The sequence below is a fragment of the Solanum lycopersicum genome, chromosome 11 (genome assembly GCF_036512215.1).
Source record: "Solanum lycopersicum chromosome 11, SLM_r2.1".
NCBI classification, from domain to species: Eukaryota; Viridiplantae; Streptophyta; class Magnoliopsida; order Solanales; family Solanaceae; genus Solanum; species Solanum lycopersicum.
This window is the reverse complement of record NC_090810.1, coordinates 16,088,539-16,109,305: the sequence shown is the minus strand read 5'-3', so window position 1 is coordinate 16,109,305 and position 20,767 is coordinate 16,088,539. Positions and strand designations below refer to the sequence as shown.

General features: G+C 35.7%; 1 protein-coding gene across 11 annotated transcripts in view; it reads left to right on the top strand.

The window, feature by feature from the left end:
- The first annotated feature begins 270 nt into the window (after positions 1–270).
- The window catches only part of LOC101266386 (uncharacterized), a 66,384-nt gene continuing 45,887 nt past the window's right edge, over positions 271–20,767 (top strand). For 6 of the 11 annotated variants that reach the window (XR_011212359.1, XR_011212361.1, XR_011212363.1 and 3 more), the window contains exons 1-2: positions 271–568; positions 983–1,098. Coding sequence is in view for 2 of the 11 variants with exons in the window: in XM_069291316.1 (XP_069147417.1) it covers positions 541–568; positions 983–1,098 (144 nt within the window). In the remaining 9 variants the exon portion in view is untranslated. Of the gene's footprint in view, positions 680–982; positions 1,099–2,247; positions 2,385–12,730; positions 13,455–20,767 lie in introns of those variants that run through there. The other 5 variants (XR_011212366.1, XM_069291315.1, XR_011212362.1 and 2 more) reach the window with 4 other exon arrangements.

Here is a 20,767-nt window from a genome sequence, read left to right as displayed (position 1 = left end):
TTTGTATTAATTAGTTTATAACTTAACCGATTATTTTATTTCGTTAAGATTAAGAACCTCCATAATTAATTTATGTTATTTCCTCTTATTTAACCATTAACAGAATTTAGTAAATGAATTCAATTTGGCTACAGTCCAAATACATTGGCTAAATTCTCAATGTAATGTATCATTCAATTCGGTCAAAATTTTAATTCATACCCAATATTCCCTAAACCCGTTTTGAATAAAACCATGTTAGGCCCTCATGTCTTGCAAATTCAAGCAGCCCACCGTCCCAAACCCATTTCCCAATCCATTTTCCAAATTCAAAATACCCAGCCCACTCTTTCCACACTTGACCCAACCCACATCCATTCTCCCTTCACAAATCAATAGATCTAGAAAATGCATCAAAGCAAATTAGAGAAATGGCGTGCTTCGCCTACACATGCGTAAAAACAAAGCAAACCAGATGCCATTGTCGTCTTCTATAAATGTCGCTCTCAACTCGTACTTGCAGCAAAAATCCAGTTGTGTTTTCATCCTTGCAACAATGAGATGAATGCACGTCGACGACAAGGACATGGTAATGCATCTTAAGAGTGCATCCCCCTTCCTCTTACGAAATGGGGTCGAAGATTTTGGAAAAGGTTTTAAGCCTAAATGGGATAAATTTTGAGTTTTGAAATTTTAATTGGTATGGTATTTGTCCAAAAAATATCATCCGCTCCCCCCTCCCTTTTATTTCAAAAACCCTAATCCCAGTTTGATATATAATCGTTATTGGTTCACAGTTAAAGGGGGTAATTTTTTTTTAGAAAATGGTTGGTAATTTTTGAATTGGAGATTTTTACTTGGATCATTCCTTGAATCAAACACACACCAAAAAATATCTTAAGCCAAATGGCTAAAATACACAAAAATACTTTCAAGGTAGAAGTGATTTACTCTCGATCGAAGCTTAAAATTTCTAAGTCATTTTGTCATATGTTTTTTTCAGTTTCATTCGCGATAAGAGATTTTACTTGGTTCTTTACTGTTGCTCGCGTCCGTGCTTGTTTGGAGGAGCTGGTTTCCCTGCTTCGTCACTGTGTCAATTTTTTTGCGCAGAAAAAGGTAACCTCATCTTTCTGTATTCTTTTCCTATGATGTTTAGCGGAGTCCATTTATTAAGATTAGTTATTTTCTCCATATTATTATTTCGTTTTAAGTTTAGTTTCTCCTGTGAGTTCTTAGGACTATCAAATATGAAATATAAATGGAAGTGAAATAGTTGATGCATTTGGTTGTGACTTTGGATGTTTAGTTGTTTGGACTTCTTCACTGTTTACTCATGTTTTAGTGACCTCTTTTATCATTTCTACTATGCGTTGGCAGATTCTAAATTAGTATTAGAATATCTCATGAGGCTTGTAGTTATGCTTGCAATCCGAATATTGTCTTTGTCTTGTGCATTTAAGCTAGTAGTTATATTCTTGTCTTCATTTTCTTACCCAAAGTTGCGGAAAATATGAAGTTTGCATCTTATTTTTTCTTGTTGTACTTGTGTTGTTTTCTCTAGTGACATGTTCAGTACAAATTGTTTTTCTTATAAAAATAAAAAACTTTGTATTAATGTCATGTAATTTTTCCCCCTTTTCTTAAGCCTGTTGGAGTACACTATGTATCATTCTTAGGTATTTTGAGTTATTATCGATTGAGGAGAAACAACAGTTTATGCATATTACTTTGTAATTATAAAGTTGAATTGTAGTTAAGGCAGGTTGTTCTACGATTTTTAGCTATTCGTAACGTCATATCATTCTTTTATTTTATTTTTTTTGAGTTTGGTGATATCCATTCATGTTGGGAAGAACATGTCTAGAAAATGTTGACCTCTTTTTCATTTTTGTTGATAGTTATTATCAAAATGTTTATTTTTTTACACAAACTGTTCTACTATTGTTTAGTGTGCATGATTCATTGAAAGTCATCAAGTCAGTAGTGGGCTTTCATATTTTCTTAGTGTGAAATTTTTGGATAAAGCAATATTTTTATATATTCCTGAATATTTGTGTTTTCTCAATCTTGGACTATTGCTTTGGTTGTCTTAAGGCTTCTATGTTTCTTTATTCTGTTTATAATTGAATATGATGTCATATATTTACCTTTAGTAGACATTTGCTCACTTTGAATCACGATTTGTTACTCACTTTATTACCCTTTGTTTGCATGTGAAATCTCCCATGGGCTTCATGATTATTTGTTTCTTGCACTATCCTATAGGGCCACCGAGGCCCAATTCCTTATTTTGGTATTTGTACACCTCAAAAATGTACATAAAGGTCCAGAATTCAGAAAAATTTAAAACATGCCAAGAAGTTGATGATTTTTGGCCAAGAAGCCCAAATTTATTTTCTAAATTCTGTATCTTGTTATTTTTGGGCCTAAGCCCTTGTCTCTTTTGTCACTATTGTATTGTTAGAATTCTAGGACAGGTACCAAATCAAATAGGCTTAAGACCCAAAATAAAATGGGACTAAATAACAGTCCAGGCGGACACGAACAAAATTTGCACCCTACTCTCTCTCTCTCTCTCTCTCTCTCTCTCACACACACACACACACACACACACTTTATCGGTTATTTGCTTATTAGTAATTGTCATGAGTTTTAGGGTTAAAACTTACTATCCCTCGCAAGACGCATTTATGTTTTAACTATTCAAACTAAATTAATCAAGTCTGAATAGATTTAAAAAGATAATTAATTCTACAAGGTAAAACTCACTCAGATAGTAGGTTGATATTTCACATTTTTAAGGGATTCCCAAATAATTTTTTATTATGATTAAGTTAAAATACTTATGCCAAGCAAATTAATTGTTAGATAATCACATTAGTGGGTGTTTTAGAAGCCTTGGAAACCCTTCCTAAATCTCTAATAGGAAACCACGAACCCCCTTAAACATTTTCAAATGATTTTCTCTTTTAATATTTTGCAAAATCAATTTTCTTGGTTTTTCCTCAAAAAATAAGTGACGACTCTAAAACAGTCTCAAATAAAAAAAAATCCTTAATAAAACATAGACATGCTTCTAATTACTACTTCATGAATACCATTTTTGTATTTACACGGTCTAGTCAAAGCATGCATTTCAACATTTGACCATGCTACTTGGTAATTCTTATAGTTCAAAATATTCTCGGCACATAGTTCATACATAGTGTGACAACGTATGTCTGAACTTACATTTAGACAAATATAACACAGATATTCGTCTACTACAAATGAACATAATCACAATCTGTCATCTGAAGGGTATTTTCAAGTTTATTTTAGCATGGTTTTTTTAAAATAATAACAAGGCCAAGAACCAACTCCCTAATTTCAAACTTCAATAGATGAACCGAAATTCAAAGTGAGGGTACAAGTATTGAGAAGTGGTGTGATTGTGTGATGATAACAAACTTTTTTCGATGGAAGATAATACACCTAATTGTACCGAGCCCTAAAATCGAATGTTTGAGAATGGGTATTTTAGAGCACTTGGAGTTAAATGATTTATGCAAGGAAGGAATTGGGAATTTTATTGTGAGGGATTAATGGGTGATTGGAGAGTGATTTGAGGTGTTTTGATGTTTTGAAACACTTTTGGGTAATTGAAATGAAGGAGGAGGGAAAGAATTTGAAGACTGTGATTTCAAAATTTGGAGTTTGGGTCGGGTTATTCAATCAAGGGTTTGGACCTACAAGACCCTGCTGACGGTCTGTGTGTCGATCTATGGTCAGTCGACTAGTATTATAGATATCTCTATGACTTAGAATAATTAGGAAGCTTACCTGGATCTACGGACATCATTCACGATGCGTGGGTTAAAGGACAAACCATCGATGGGATCCATACACCTATGCACCTGAAGTTTTTCCTTATGCCCGTACACATGTAGCAACCATTAGGGAATTCTCTTTGTTTTTTCTAGACGCTTTTTAGATATGGACCCTACGTTATATCTAGGCAACACAAAAACCAAAAATTATCAACTAAATACTCCGCTACAATAAATCAAATAATTAAAGGAAAACTACTTGACAGAAATAGTAAACCTATGGTTGGATATATTTTATACCTTTGTTTTCCTCCAAACCAGCACTTGATTTAACGTCGCGGCACAGGCAAGCCTCTTGATTGCTCAGACTTTATCAATATAATAGTCCTCAATCACTTGTTGAACACTTTCCGCTTTTTCCAGATAAAGCTTAATCATCTATTTTTACCTTGAACCTTATTCCTTCACTATTATCAAGATTCACCGCTCCATTAGGAAACACTGGCTTGATTAAGAATGGTCCGGACCATTTGGACTTAAGCTTGTCGTGAAATAAGTGCAACCTAGAGTTGAATAGTAGTACAAAATCTCCAACAACAAAATCTCTGTTTTTAAATCTTTGATCATGGTACTTCATCATCTTATCTTTATACAAGGATGCACATTCATAGGCTTTTAGGAGAAGCTCATCGAGGAAATTTAAGTCATTCACCCTTTGAGTTGATCCGGCGCCTCAATCTAAGTTAAGCTTCTTCATTGCCCACACAGCTTCGTGCTCTAGCTCTAGTGATAAATGGCAAGACTTCCCATATACAAGTTAGTATAGAGAAATATATATATGAGACTCTTAAGTATATTAAGGTGATCCCATAGAGCATATTGAACCTTCCTCTACCAATCCATCTATTGGTATTCACTGTCTCTGCCAAGGTTGTCTTTATCTCTCGGTCAGACACTTCGACTTGCCCACTAGTCTGTGGATGGTAAGGAGAAACTACATTGTAGCCGACCCCGTATTTCTTAAGTAATGTTTTAAATAACTTTTTGTGAAAGTGGGAACCTCCATCACTAATAATTACCATTGGGGTTCAAAATCAAGAGAAGACATTCTTCATCACGAATGCGGTGACACTCTTGCCTTCATTGTTTGGGAGCACAATTGTTTCCACCGTCTTCGATACATACTCAACCGCAACAAGAATATACTTCATCCGATATGAACTAATAAACAGCCACATAAAATAGATGATGAATACATCAAATAACTCTATTAGCATGATTGAGTTCATAAGAAGCTCTTGCCTCTCTGAAATCCCATCCACTATATGGCAACGGTCACAAGACTTGGCAAAATCATGAGAGTCTTGGAAAATGGTTGGTCTATAGTATCCACATTTCAAAATTTTGTGAACATTCTAAACACCACTATGATGCCCACCAACAGGTGATGAATTACACGTCTCAATAACACTCAACATTTCAAACTCAGGCACACATCGACGAATAATGCCAATAGCACAACTATGATACTGGTACGGCTCATCCCAAAAAAAATTTTACATCATGCTTAAACTTCTTCCTTTGGTAAGATGAAAGATTTGGAGGCACCAAATCGCTTGCCAAATAATTAGAAAAGTCAGTTAACCAAGAAATGAGTTGATGAGAGGCAGCCAATGCCTTTTCATATGGGAACATATCATTGATCTAACCCTTATAACAAAGATCAAGTAAAGCTTAATCTTCCAATCTAGGCAAGTGATAGGAAACTTGTTTATATATCCCCTTGCAGTCATTCACCACAAAATAATTTCTTGCAGAACAATATGCACATAATAAGTCGTGGTTTTTAATCCTTTTTGTCCATCAAGAACCTTAACGCTAAATGGTTCGTGTGCACTATGACCTTAATCTCAAGCAAATAAGTGAAAAATTTCTCGAATTTAAACAGTACAGCAAGAAGCTCTTGCTCTGTAACCGTGTCATTCTATTGAGCTGCATTTAAATCTTTGCTTGCACAATAAATGGGGTGAAGTATCTTCTCATGCATTTGCCCAATACCACGCCAAGCACCACCCCATTTGTATCGCATGTGACTTCAAATGGTTTCCCCCAATTTGGAGGAATAAAGATGAAGTCAAAAACGAACTTCTTCTTCAACTCTCAAATTCTTTTAGACAAGCATCAACAAAGTAAAAATTACTCTCCTTTTAAAAATGCTTGCACAATGGATTTGAATTTTTTGAAAAATCTCTTATGAACCTCCAATAGCAACCTGCATACCCCAAAAAACATCTCACGCTTTTTATTGAGATAGGTGGAGGATGGTTTTCTATTATCTCCACTTTGGCTTTACCCACCGCAATACCTTTCTCAAAAATCCGGTGCCCCAAAAATATGCGCTCTTTAACCATAAAGTGACAGTTGTCCCAATTGAGCACCAAATTGCAATCTTCACACCTTTTCAGTACCTCGGCCAGATTGTCCAAAAATTTATCAAAAGACTCACCAAACACCAGGAAATTATCCATGAACACTTCAATAGTGTCCTCTACTTTGTCGGAGAAAATTGATATCATGCAATGTTGGAAGGATGTTGGAGCATTGCACAACCCAAATAGCATGCATTTGAAAGAAAGGTCTCATTGGGGCAAGTAAAGGTGGTTTTCTCTTGGATTCCAAGGCTATAGATATTTTGTTATAGACTGAATAGCCAACAAAGAAGTAGTACCATCCCTTTCCTGCTAGACTATCGAACATCTGATCCATGAATGACATAGGGAATTGGTCATTCATTCAACTTCCATTAATCCATGCAAACTCTTCATCCGGTCACCAACCGCATCAAAAAAAGGTTGCTTATTTCATTTGGGACCACAATAATACTACCCTTTCAAAGCACAGACTAAACAGGGCATACTAAGCTATTGTCTGCAATAGGGTAGATGACTCCAACATCCAACCATTTGATAATCTTCGTCTTCAGTACCTATTGTATAGGAGAACTTAATCTTCTCTGATTCTTAATAATAGACTCATTATCCATCATGAATTGAATTTTATGAAAGCAAATATCGGGATGAATCCCGATAATATCCGCAATAGTCCACCCAATAGCTTGATTGTACATCTTTAGCAGTACTACCAATCACTTGACTTGTCACCCATTAGGATCCACCGCAATAATGACTGCGATTTTCTTATCCTTACACAAGAATACATATCTCAAATGTGGTGGTAGAGCCTTGAGTTCCAATTTAGGTGCCTCTTCCATAGATTGTCTCGCTGGAAGAGTCTCACGATTTTTCATATCCCTTACCAATTTCTTAGGTTTTAGGCCTATTCATACCTATCAAGTTTGGTAACGAACTCGTCATACTCTATGATATGAACACCCTCAAAGTTCTTTATCACTGTTGCTAACTCCTCAACACTTAGTCTCGCATCGATTTGTACCTCCAGACCACTCTCACTTTTATATGTCATAGTAGATACCAATAGGAACTCACCATGCTACTGCATGGACCTACAAATGTCGAAAGGTTCCTCCTCATTATTAATTCTGAACTTCATCTGTACTTTCTCCATATTAACAAAAGCGCGCCCCGTGGCAAGGATTGGAAAGTGGCAAGGACTGGTCTCCTAAGGATGATTTGAACCTCAAAGTCAACCTCACAATCAAGAAGTAACAACATTTGACAGAAAAATAAATGACTCCACCTTCACTAGCAAGTCATGGAGAAATCCAATAGACCTCTTCACAATTCTATGCGCAATGAGCAACAACATTGTAGATGCTTTTTGATCACCCAATCCCTACGTCTTGTAAATGGACAATGACATAAGATTAATGCTAGCACCAAGATCACATAGTGCCTTGGAAAAATCCAATAGCCCTATGGTACAAGGGATAATAAAATCACTAAGATCTAACTCATTTTGTACAAGGGATCTTGTAGCAATAGCAGTACAATGTTGCAACTTTTTGACATCTTCAAGACTCAGAGATCTCTTCTTTATAACCATTTCCTTCATAAACTTTACATACCCATGCATTTGCTCTAAAAATTCTATCACCAGAACATTGATTGAAAGTTGTTTTAGCATAGTGATTAACTTGTGGAATTTTCATTCTTTGGTCTTGATTGCTAATCTATGAGGAATAGGGGGAAATTCCTAGGCAAGGGAACCACTTTCTCTATGACCACAACCTCTTTCTAAGTCACATTATCGGACATGTTACCTCTAGTTTCTATAGGACTAGAGTCCCTTTTTTATGGAGGAACATATGGTCCAACTCGATTGTTTCTGTTTCCATAGTTGGTCTTTTTCGAGTTGTTGTCGCGATTGTAGTTTCCATCTCAGACATATTAACTTTCTCGATTGTAATTTTCAATGTTCTGACATTGATTTTCTAGAGATATGCTTCAATTATCCATGTTGGAAACTAGGCATGTGGATGGAAACTCCCTGATTGATCCTTCACTCCATACACATCTTCTTCATAATAACACTCCTCAGCCAGTGGTGGAATTCTAGTAAAATAGTTCCTCATAATAGCACCCCCGCATACATGTTTCAATACAAACCCCAACTTTGTTCTCCTTTGTGCTATCTCCTCATGTAAGGCATATGCGGATTGGTTTCCTGTAGCTTGGACTGCAAATTTGTTTCTCCCAGTATCCCATTTTCTAGTTCTCCAATATTTGTTGTTGCGGGAGATCTTCTCTAACTAATCAACAATCTACTCAGAAGATCAATATCCATAAAACCCCAACAATAGTGTCAAGTACCACCTTATTGTTGTCATCCTGCCCTCTGCAGAAATACTCTTTAAGAGACTCATAACCAATACTGTTATTTAGGACACATCGGATATAAGAGGTGAACCGATCCCAAGCAATACTCACAGATGCTCCAAGTAGTGCCACAAAATTATTAAGCTTATCCAGGTAGTGCCACGAAATTGGTAAGCATCTCCTTCTTGTTCAGCTTCTTGGACACTAGAAAAAACATTCCTAGGAATGATTTACTCAATTGGTTCCATGTATATATAGAGTTGTAAAGGAATACACTGGTCTAAATTGTTGCATCTCCGGTAAGTGATAGAGGAAATACTCGCATCCCTATAACATCCATGTCCCAATCTGGTCGTCCCACTCAACTTTTACAAACCACCCTAAGATTTTGTATCTTCGCATGAGGGTTATCAGACACAAACCCTTCAAATAAGCCTCTCGCTGTTAGAATTTGTAATAGAATACTAGTTTCCACATAGGTATAAACTTGAGGTAGTGGGGGTAGGACAAGGGGTCCATCAGAGTCAGCAATGTTGAAGTTGACCTTGTAGTATTTTTGGGTCATGGCTTCTACGGATCTTGTATCCTTAATGCATATCCCAATCAATTAACAGCTTGAGACCGATCATTACCCTCAACTACCCTCTGAGGCTACAACCTGAAACCATCACCTAATTCTCCTCCCATCAGGTTAAGTGTCACCTCTTGTTTATTCATTTTCTGCAATGTTATATTCAATTCTGCATCATATGGAGTAAGTGATTCTCCTTGACTCCGTGTACTTGGAATAAACTAGAGTTGGAACCGGAGACAAATAAAAACAAAAAAAAAGAAAAAAAATTTAGAACTAGTTGACTAAAATTCAATAATGTCGTTAAACATAATCTAAAAGCCAAACATCTCTGGCTGCGGCACAAAAATTTGACATGTTCAAATGACACCTCCACAAAAAGCATAATCAATCGTTATCAGGTAAAGAATCCAACTAGAAGGTTGTGGTTGATCCCACGAGAAATATGGTTTAGACTTAAGCATAATTATATTCATTTATCTAGGGTCTTTCTTAAACAATTAAGTAGGGGGGTCATGAAACAAATTTCTAAAATTATGTGAGTATCAAGTAATCAAAAGCTAACTTTGATTGTTATCAAGATGAGATAATAACATGTGTTCCGCACAAGCTCATAACGCGGTAATTCTAATAATTGCAATGGATTCCTAATGTATTACATGCAAAGTGATAACTTATGTATCTCTAAATCCTTGGTCTGACGGCTAGAGAATTTAGCTCGCACCTTGGTCCCTACACGTGTATAAATTACTAACCATTATCTTTAAGTCACATTACACATCGCATCAATATATGGCTTTGTTTTCACCCTCACACAAATTAACACTACACTATTGGATAGTTCACACTAAATCTATGTTGATAACTCTTTTCTTATTAACTACATCTTTCGTCCAGAAAGTAGGTAGAAGGCGATTTTTAACACATGCATTCGTTAAAAAGACTTCTAAATGAAATAATTATCAGTGCATACAAAACATATTTAAAGATTGATTAGTTACTCTTCATTCTTTGTTAATCACTCATGGTTCCCATAACCCTAGTAATGGATTTAGTTACCCATATATGTAATATCACAATTCATGTTTATAGATGAAGAAATACTTAACTTACGTAAAAATAATGATAAACCCCGAAAATCCTCTTGAATTGCAAACTAAAATCTAAAAAAAAACATAAGAAATCAATAACTTGCTAGAGTTTCAAAGTAAATCTCCAAATCCAGTTACTGTAAAGAGCAATACTATCTAGCCCTAAAAACGAGGTTTACATCCCGTATATATAGAAAATACTCCAAATTTAAAAGGGAAATAAAATTGTAGGAAGCTTCTTCATTCTACGAGGCTGGCCTATGGTTTGTGAGTTGAGTCACTATTCATTAGTCCATTCTGTGGTTCTGGACTTAAACAATTTTTAAAACTTAAAAAGTAAAAACTTCTCAGTCAGCTTCTATGATCCAACCGTACAGACCATCATTGAGAAGATAGTGTGTAGCTCCACTCCTTCTCTCCATACATAGATTATTTTCGCTTCAGATACTGGAATCACTTCTATGATCCCTTCAATAGATCTGCGGTATGATCCATAGGTCATTTTATGGTCTGTTAGTCGCAATCTTAGTTCCACATTTTGAAAAAATTTCCCTCAACTTCAACAGTTCCATGTTTTTTCCTTCTACAACCTCTACCTACATAGTGTGATTCATCCTACGGTCCGTAGGTGTAAATTTCATTACTTGCCTCAGCTTTATCATCAAAACTCCATACCTAATTTTCTATCCATAAATGACAAAAAACACATAAAACGGCCTTTGACACTCACAAATCGTAGGTGTAATGCATCAATAGTACCGATAAATCACGGTACATCAGGATGTAACACCTCAAAATCTAATATTCTAAGCTAGGGCTATGTGAGAGAGCAAAAACCAAGGAAAGGAGCTTGGGCAGCCCTAGAGAAATCATTATCACCTCCCATGAACATGATGACACCTCGTGGTGGGGACAACGATCCGTGTTGATGGGTGTGGTGAGCTAGGCAGTAGCTAGCCCAAGCTGAAACCCTTCCTCACGAGCCACATGACTACTTTTAAAGGCTACCACCGGACCCTGAGAGTGGTTGTGGTTTTCAGTTTTACTTCTTAGGGAAGAGGGGTGACAAACCAAGTTAGTGGTCAACGGAATATTAAACCAGTATATGGACAATCCCTGGTGCCTTTCATGGTGATGGTTTGACATATTAAGTTAGCGGGTTTTTGGGTCTTTTGTAGTTTTAATTAAATAAAAGATATGTATTTTCACTCAAGCCTAGAACACATATGTAAGTGATTCTAAACCTAAACTCACCCACTCAAGTCATTATTTCATAAACTCGAAATAGATCCTAAAGCCTTTGTCTCAAATACTTCTCTTACTAAAACATGAAGAATAAGAAAGAGTTGGAGCTAGGATCAAGGTCAAGTATCACTTCCTCAAGAATGTTTTGGGATTTGATATCAAGGTATGAGAACTTCTCATCCTTGGAATCCTTTCTTCCATGAATTCCCTATATTCTCCAATTGAAAGGTAGAACTTCTCTAATTTAAGTTAGGGTATTCTTCTGTAGTTGTGGGTATCTATTAATATTGATCTAATTGATTTTGTTATGATTGTATTGATAGGATTACTTGTTTTAGGAAGAATATACATGTACCTAGGCCTTACCCATGTATAGGAAGATGAAATCATATAGTTGGGTTAATCAATTAAAGGATAAATTGAGAGTATAGATTTATCCTTATATAATTGAGGAATTATGGTTAGAATTTCTTTTAGATCCATGCTTACAAGGTGATATGGTGTTGATTTCTTGAGAGTAAAACTTATATGATTTGTACGATATGTAGGGATTAAGATTGAAGATTCTATCATTAATTGATGATTTAGATGTAGTTGTTATGGAAGGAATTATACTCATACAAATTTTTTATGTATGAATGTGAATGGTTTTCTCACACGGATTCTAGGTAGAAAGACTTGCTCATCTTAACTGAATCTAAGAACTTATGGATTGTGATGATAAGATGAAGCTTGGATTGGTAATGTAATACCTTTCCATGGATAGCTTGAATTGGTATTGTAATTAATTTCCACGGATATCTTGGATTAGTTTTCATGGATAGCTTGGATTATTAATGTGATACCTCTTCATGGTACCTTTATTTTGTAAGGAGATAATACCTCTTCATGGTATCTTGAATTGGTACGAAGATCATACTTGTTCAAGAAAGCTTGAATTGGTATGGATATGATATATCTTCATGGTAGTATGGATTGTTAAGGAGATAATACCTTTTCATGGTAGTCTATAGTTATAATGAAACATGTCACTTCAAGAATGTATCATAAGTATGTCTAAAGATGATATTAACTTGCTTTGATCATGGTTTATGAATTATGTTGTTAAACTCTATGCTCTCGTTGACGTTTATACAAGCTACCATATTTAGTACATTTTGGTACTATTGCATCCTTTTATTTATATATAATCTAATTGTAAGGTCTAGAAATCATGATTATTAACCCCATGGCTAGTTTCTAGGTTGAGGAAAGCCTTGAAGATTAGTGAGTCCTCATATCCTTCGAAGATATGGTCACCATCTCTCTTATGCTCTTTTGTTTTACGTTTTGAACATTTTTTATGGGTTTTTTTCCAGGATATTCATGTATTACATTGTGTTAAGTCAAAGTGTAATAGGCTTTAAATTTTGTTATGGAACCTTGAAGTTGTGGAATATTTTAAATTTCTGCTCATTTCTATTATTGTATGTTATGAAAGCTACATGGCTTGTATGAGGCCTTTCGAGGTCTTGTAAAACTTATTACATCTAGGGGGTTCCCTTGGGTCGTGAAACGCACCAAATGTATCGGTTACAATGACATTGATCACCTAAAGTTACCCAAGAGAAGGGGTGAAAATCCAAGCCAAGAAGGTGAGAGAATGAATTACTCGATGCATCACCGACTAGGAAACTGAAGCTTTTATTCATAGAACATATAAATGCATATTTAATAACAGTTTTTAACAGTCCCCACATTGTCCAGTTCTTTGTTTTTTAATCCATAACATTCCAAACATTGTTATTTGACTTTTTGAGTAGATACTTAGGCTTTATTCAATTTTTAGTTCGATTTGAGCATATTGAATACTTATTGATTGTTACCAAAGCTAATGGAAAGCATAGTTTTTTATCCAATATTTAAAAAACAATTAGAAAATTATGCACATGTTCACAACCCCCCCTCCAAAAAAAATAAACAATTGTTCTCAAATGCAACTAAAACCAAAAGCAAGGAAAGAGTAATAGAGAAGAGGCAAAAAGAATTTATTCCGCCACGCTAAACGAGGGTTGAAGTCTATACGGCCACATCTCACTCTGCCTGGGCATCAATCCCTAGTATATCATCTATCAGGACACTCTCTATGTGGGCATCAGAATCCGGTGTCTGATCATCTTTTGCTCTACTTGAGACTATCATAGAAGTATCCTGGGAGATGCCTTCCTAGAAGTCTTGAACATTTTAACCGCAAAGTCAATCAAATCATCGTAGACGGTCTCTTTACGAACACCAAGTTGTTGCTCATTAGTATCAGACTAGGACACCGTAGCAACAACATTGTCTCTAACCTCATCTTATAGCCAGAGGCACATAAGAATAAGCTGGAACATCTGCACTTGGCATGTCTAGAATCTTGGCGGTCCCTAAAAGTGAACTCAAATTATTGGACTTCAGATAGTCTAGATCCTTCCTTAGATTATTAATATTAGCTATCAAGGCTGTCACCTGATCTGAAGCACCATGATTCTTCTCACGAGGTGCGACTCTGATAGTAAGGGAATTTAGTTTCAACCAGTGATCCCTCATATCTTCCCCAATTGTGGCTAATATAGAAACTATCACCCTATCTATCATCCCAGTCATTGGAGCCTCTACCTAGGGGCATGCAAATAAGTAGATTTAGATAAATTGACCACTTTGTAGGAATGGTTTCGATGATAGGGTCCAGGACATACAAGTAGCACACGAAGATCTAGAGCGAAGAGGTGCAACTGAAGTGTCCGGACTATGAGAAGGCAAAGGAGAAAATATACCTGAAGGCCCATTGTCCTGAGTAGACATGATTTTGTCAGTAGGTAGCATATCAACATCAACCTCAGTGAATGTGTCCAATGGGGTTGCCCTTCTGCTTTCAACCTCATCACGCATGTACTCAACCTTTATATGTTTGATATTTGTAGAAGAGGTTAGTGTAACCTCGATATCCTTTTGCTCATTGCTCGAAACATGAACCCATCGACATAACTTGATGGTCAATACAGGAAATTGAAGCAATGTCTAATGTTTTTTGTGTTCTGACCATCTCCTACTCGAATATCAAACCAAAATCCAGCCTTTTCCTTGCAATGATTGACCCAAGACTTGCCTTCTTTAGGTGGCGAAGGATAGACTCATTCTTGGACGGCATGATAATGTTTGTGATAAACCTAAACTAATGACTAGCTTCCATATTAAGATATTTTTTCTCTATCGGTGCTCTAGCTCCAATCCACCTCGTGGTGATTTCGGAGAGAAGGGGCAACAAAACCAACCTTTTAGGTCATATAGAGTCTCTGTCTTTATAATACTTTGACAGTCATTCATGAAGTCAGGAGAGCACCCAAACACAATTTATTTCAACACTACTACATTTAACCTTCATTCATAAAATCACCACAAAGTACACCGGGTTGAAGGTAATATCTTTATTTTTCCTTAGAGGCATAAAATTACCGTAAGCTGAATAGAACTCCCGGACCCAAGTAAAAATGTATTGGCCACAATGTTTTGTGAATACCTCAAATCTGTAGAATCTGAGGGTGTCAAAAACCGTTAGATATTGTCTGCCACACCATTTATGGACAATATCTTCACTTAAGAATAGTCCTCAAAGTCTCGACCTTTAGTTGGTTGAGTGACCAGGTAGGAGGAACCTATAATAATGGTGATGAGACCACTATCTTCTTTAGAGGAGATACTAGCCGAAGCTGGAGGGGTAAGACTCGGAGGCACCAGGATTCTATATGTATTATTCATCTCCTTGGAGTGATTTTCTGCTCTTCGATCCTGTAATAAGTAGTAATACTCTATATCAATGATGGAAGCCTGGGAATCTTATGATTCCCTCTCACTGATGATGATGTGAGGGGTGTATTGTAGACCTCACCCCTCCCAGGTGTTTGAACTAGACTTTTGTAGATGTACTACTAAGGGCACCTTTACCTTGCCCCTTCCTCCCGTTAGAGGTGTTTTCATTGCCTTTGGTTTAGATGGATTTTTATCCTCATTTATAACCACTACTGGTGCATGCTTCAAGGATGTCAAGTCTCCATCTCAAAATTTAGGTCTAGCCATTCCTGGAAACCAATGTAGCTAATGATACAAAAAGATCAAGAAAAACATTAAAATAACTACATGACGACTTTTTAAATAGGTCCGAAAGTCTTTGAATTACTTTGGCAAGCTAGGTCGAGATTGCCCAAAGGTCTAGATAATTAATTTCAAAAATTTTAAGATGGCCGGTGATGTTCACGACCATTCAACATATCGCCAAAACCAATATGCGACCTAATAGTAGATCTCAAAAATTTTAAGTCTTTTTTAAGGAATAATGGGTATAGAAAGGCGATCATGAGTACTTTCAGCGAGTCACCGAGTGAACTCAACAAACACAAGCATTTTTCCGAAAGTTACAAAATAAAGCTCAATGTTCAGAGAAATTTAAGGCAATCAAAGGAAATGTATAAGAACTGACAAGCCCTTCGATAAGGTTGACTCAGCTCGCCAAATGGCTTAACAAACAAGTTTTCACCCCCTACTTCAAAATCAAGCTCGTAGACTAAGAAAATAATATTAAACACCTATATTATGAAATAAGGCAAGACACATAGTATCCAATCATTCAGGATACTCAAACTTCTCTCGATTTGGCTAAAATTGGCCAAGTGGCATGTTTTTCCCTTAATAATGACGTCAATCGTTCCATCATTCGCAAAATATGACTTTTAGCGCAGTTGGGGGTTACTCACACTTCACCTCACTAGAATAAAACACATTTTAAACACAAACCAACAAATTTGATGATGGAATCCCTCAGTCACTCAATAACCATTTGGTAGCCTCACACATCAAAGAAACTGGAGACAACCTGTGATAAACCAATTCTTGTGATACGTTCTTGAATGAGAGTAGGCCATAAACATTCATAAATTTCCGAATATGGTTATCGGGGTCATATTTGTTCGGACCTCCATATAACCCATTCATTTGGAGAGTCGTGATATTGTGCTCGTAACATGGAAGACAATATTCTTTCAATAGGAGGTAGAAGAATTGCACCAACACCACCCAATTGGATTTGGTAATTCACATAATTAAGATTCCCAGTATATATAGTATTGGTGCCCACTTTGATACATACCAATACTCCCGTTCACGATCATCCCCTGCTCTAACAAAACAAGAAATAGAAACCCAAACCAAAGTAAGTTTATTCAACTACAAACAAAAAGATCATAATTCACTTTAAATAATAAAACTTTATACAACACCACTCCTCAACAATGATGCCATTTTGATATAAAGTCTCAAGTACCACTCATTGGATTCTAGGAGTAGATGATCATTATCTAGTATAAAACCTAATAATGAGTTGGGGTCGAATAGATAAGCAATCATACATTTTTAAAATTCAGTTATGAAGTCGTAAAGTTTGTTAAATTGTTATAGGAACATAAATTCTCAAAAACATACAAAAAAGTCGAAGGGATCACACCGAATGTTACATAATGGGTTTTGATTTACAACAGTATTAAGAAAAATACTTGTGATGTAACTGATAAAATGCTAATGGATATATTTGGGTAATTGTAATATTATAATAAAGCTGAATTATTCTTGTTAGGCTCGTCTATAAGTGAAATGGCTTTCTCTCGAATAACTATTATGATTCAAGCAGTTTCCCTCGAACATCGACAAGCTTAACGAGATAAACCACCAACAACTTTCACTCTCTCGAGCTAGATAGGTAAAATTGAATTTAGAATTCATTCTCTTGAGCTGGAACCCATATCAATCCAATACCTACAAACATTAATCAAAATATTTGGTTCCAAAACCTCTCTCTCAAGTAATTCAGGGACTATAAACTAAAATTTCATTTGCATCTAAAATCAAATGATTAAAAAACAAATAATAATTAAACCCACACTGAAAAAACATTTTTATCATAAAGCAACAATACTCAAAATATAAATTACACAAATAAACACATGATCACACCTCAAGAAATGGGGTTTTACTTACACATCATAAAAATAGAGAAAAGATTACCAAATACATTATCCATAATCTAGGAAAAGGTTCATTACTTTTTACAACCGTCCAAATACAGTAAATTCAGAAACCCATTTGCAAATCTTCAAGTTTTAACCTAAAAATCTTTAAAGTATACAATGGAACATTAAAACTAAGAGAAAACTTTAAATCTAGGACTCAGGGAATAAGAAATTTAAATAGTTTCTAAAATTTCATTTAAAATTCAAATTTATCGGCACCCAACTTCATCAAATGAAGTCATTGTGCAAAATAAGTTGGGCCTCACTGAACAAGACGACGATCCATCTTTTTCTCCAATCCATTGTTGGTTTGTATTGGTCGTTTGCCCATAGGGTTATCAGAGTTAAGGCGATCAAGGTTGCCATCATGGAGTCGTTAGGAGATTTACTGACTACCCAATTCTTTTGCAAAAGGTGGTTCTTCCCCAGGGGTGGAATTATAGAACTTTAGGCGGTCTAAAGAGCCACTGGGAGGTTTACGAGGGGTCTTGGAGATCATCAGAATCGATTTTATTCACTTCTTCAGCTTTTTTGCTCTTTTTTTCTTGATAGTGTCCTTCCCTTTTTCCTTAGCCTACGTACATATGAATCAAAGTTCTAACATCCCTTTATAGCATAAATTCCGCATTTGAGGATACTAAAACTATCAAAACAAATCCCTAAATATGTCTAAATCTTAGACTCATCAGTATTTGTTAGGTAGTATTGAGACTTGGTTACAATTGACTTGTCCATATTATATAATTATAATGATGAAAAAGGGTAATTTAACGCAATATAATTAGTTATTGGTGCATGATGTATTGAGAATGATTTAAAAGAATTATTGATTAACTAGTGATATTGTATCATGATTATGTTAATGTGAAATCTGCATTGTTATAGGAATAGTCATCTCCCCATTATTTGTTTGAACATCTCATTTGAATTAATTCTGAGACATGGTTTATACAAATATTATGTAAATTTGGGAATAATCTGAAATTAAAGAGCATGTACCATTTTGAGGGACGTGTCATGCGCTATGAAAGATTATGATTTAAGGATGCTTCGTGCGTCAGAATTTATGGTTCAAGGGATGTGTCTAACACTTTGACTGATTCTATTATCTTGGAGTGTGTCACACACCATGTCATATTTTATTATAGCGGGTAACACCGCAAACCGCGGATGCACAGAAAGATAGGTCACTCAAATGTTTCCAGGAATAAAATACAGTTGGCGTGTATCATAATCATGACCCAAGAGCACCTCCATGTTGTGACGCGGCGTACTTGACCTCTCTGAGGTCTTATACAAGTATCTTAGCATTCATTCATCACAAAGGTATGAAAAGTAGTGAGGAATTGAAACTTATAACAATAAAGTCAATAAGGAAACTCTTTTATAAAACATAACAAGAACTAAGTCTCATCACATGTCCCGATCCAGATTCTAGAATCCGAGTGCGACCGGCATCGTTGATCTCTAAGAGGTCGCAGACAAGCTTCTTCTTGTATTCATCAGCTTCATATAGTTAAATTTGCAGAAAATATAAACTTTTTAAACGTATGAAGTATACATAGACTTCATATAATTATTAACTAGTTTCATCATTTACTAAGATTAAAGGAATGAAAAAACCATCTATCGTAAAGTATCAATTCAAATTGAGAATCAATATATCATAAAAATGTTTGCCAAACACGGACTTATTACAAAAGCTTCGAAAAGAAACTGTCTGAAATAAATTTTAGGGACAACATCCACTAGTTATGCCTACAATTAAGCTAGACTAAAACTGTAGCATCCTCAAAATCAATAAGACCTACCAAATTGTCTGGAGAACGTTGATGTCCAAACCGCTGCAATGAATCTTCAATTTGCTCTCTAACCTACACCTACAAAAATAGTAAATTGGATAGGGTTAGTGCACCACCTGTACTAAGTATGGGTGTACGCACAAATACACATAAGGCTATGCATAATCAAGGAATGCTCTTCCTAAACAACATACTATTTCTGGAAAGTATAGTCACTAGACTTTCCTAATTCGTTAGTTATGAATTGTGGTATGAATATGATGTATTATAATTCATTAAAAGAACACAACTCATTTTCTATGTGACTACAAGACATTAGAATCATCAACATATTTTAAGAAAAACTCAGGCGAAGATGTGAAAATTTAAGCAAGCCAAACCCGAGAGCTCTTATTTCTAGACTTTATTTTTTTCAGTCTTTTTCTTCTTCTTATTGTGTTGTTCAATAATTACTTTGGTCCTATGTTTTACTTAAAAGTGCAATGATTCATTGTAGTCCCATCCCCACAATGAATCAAGTAAGTAATCCAAGGACTAAGTAATGATTACAGTATCCTTACAATGAGTCATTTATTACATTATATATTCTTTTACACTTCATAAGCCAGTCTTGATTGGCTATGCCACTTATTTCATCATCTTTATGTTAGGGAAGTTATGAATCTTTGATATTCTATTATGTTTATACTACCCTTTATTGGCATCATATAAGAAGTCATTATAAGCCAATCTTATTTGGCTTTGCCCATTATTTGCAGAAATTTCATTGGTATTGATATTGGCAATTGACATTCTTAAACTTTTACTTTCATAACTCACTACATACATTCCATCATCTTTCTTTCTTGCTTTCTTTGAGACATCTTTAAATGTAAGATCATGCAAGCTAACATGAAATCCAGTATCTTCCCTACACAAAAAAAAGGTTATTTACCGGTTAAAATGATTCTAGAATATGTGAGGTACTCATGAAATCCAGTGTTTGCCCCATAGCGAAAAGGGGTGATACCCAGCTAAAGCGAATCCATCTCAAGTGTTTACCCCACACCGAAAGGGGTGGCTCATGGATATAATGAACCAAGAACATCTTTTTGAGAATTAACTGACATAAATCAAGTTGCATAAACTTGAAATCCTGTGTCTACCCTACACCGAAAAGAGGTGATCTCATTGGTAAAGGTGGATAGAAACATACCTATCTCTCTTAGGTGGAAACCCCAGGCTAGTTACTATTTGGCTAGACATAGTTCGACGACTAGGGACGTAAAGAGACTACTTATCCACCTCGATGGTAGCCTCGTCTCATGAGACTTACACGTGCAAGCACGTGATCATAACCAGTCCATTGATCATTTCCTCACTTCCATTATCTTCTTATATTTTGGAGTTGACTC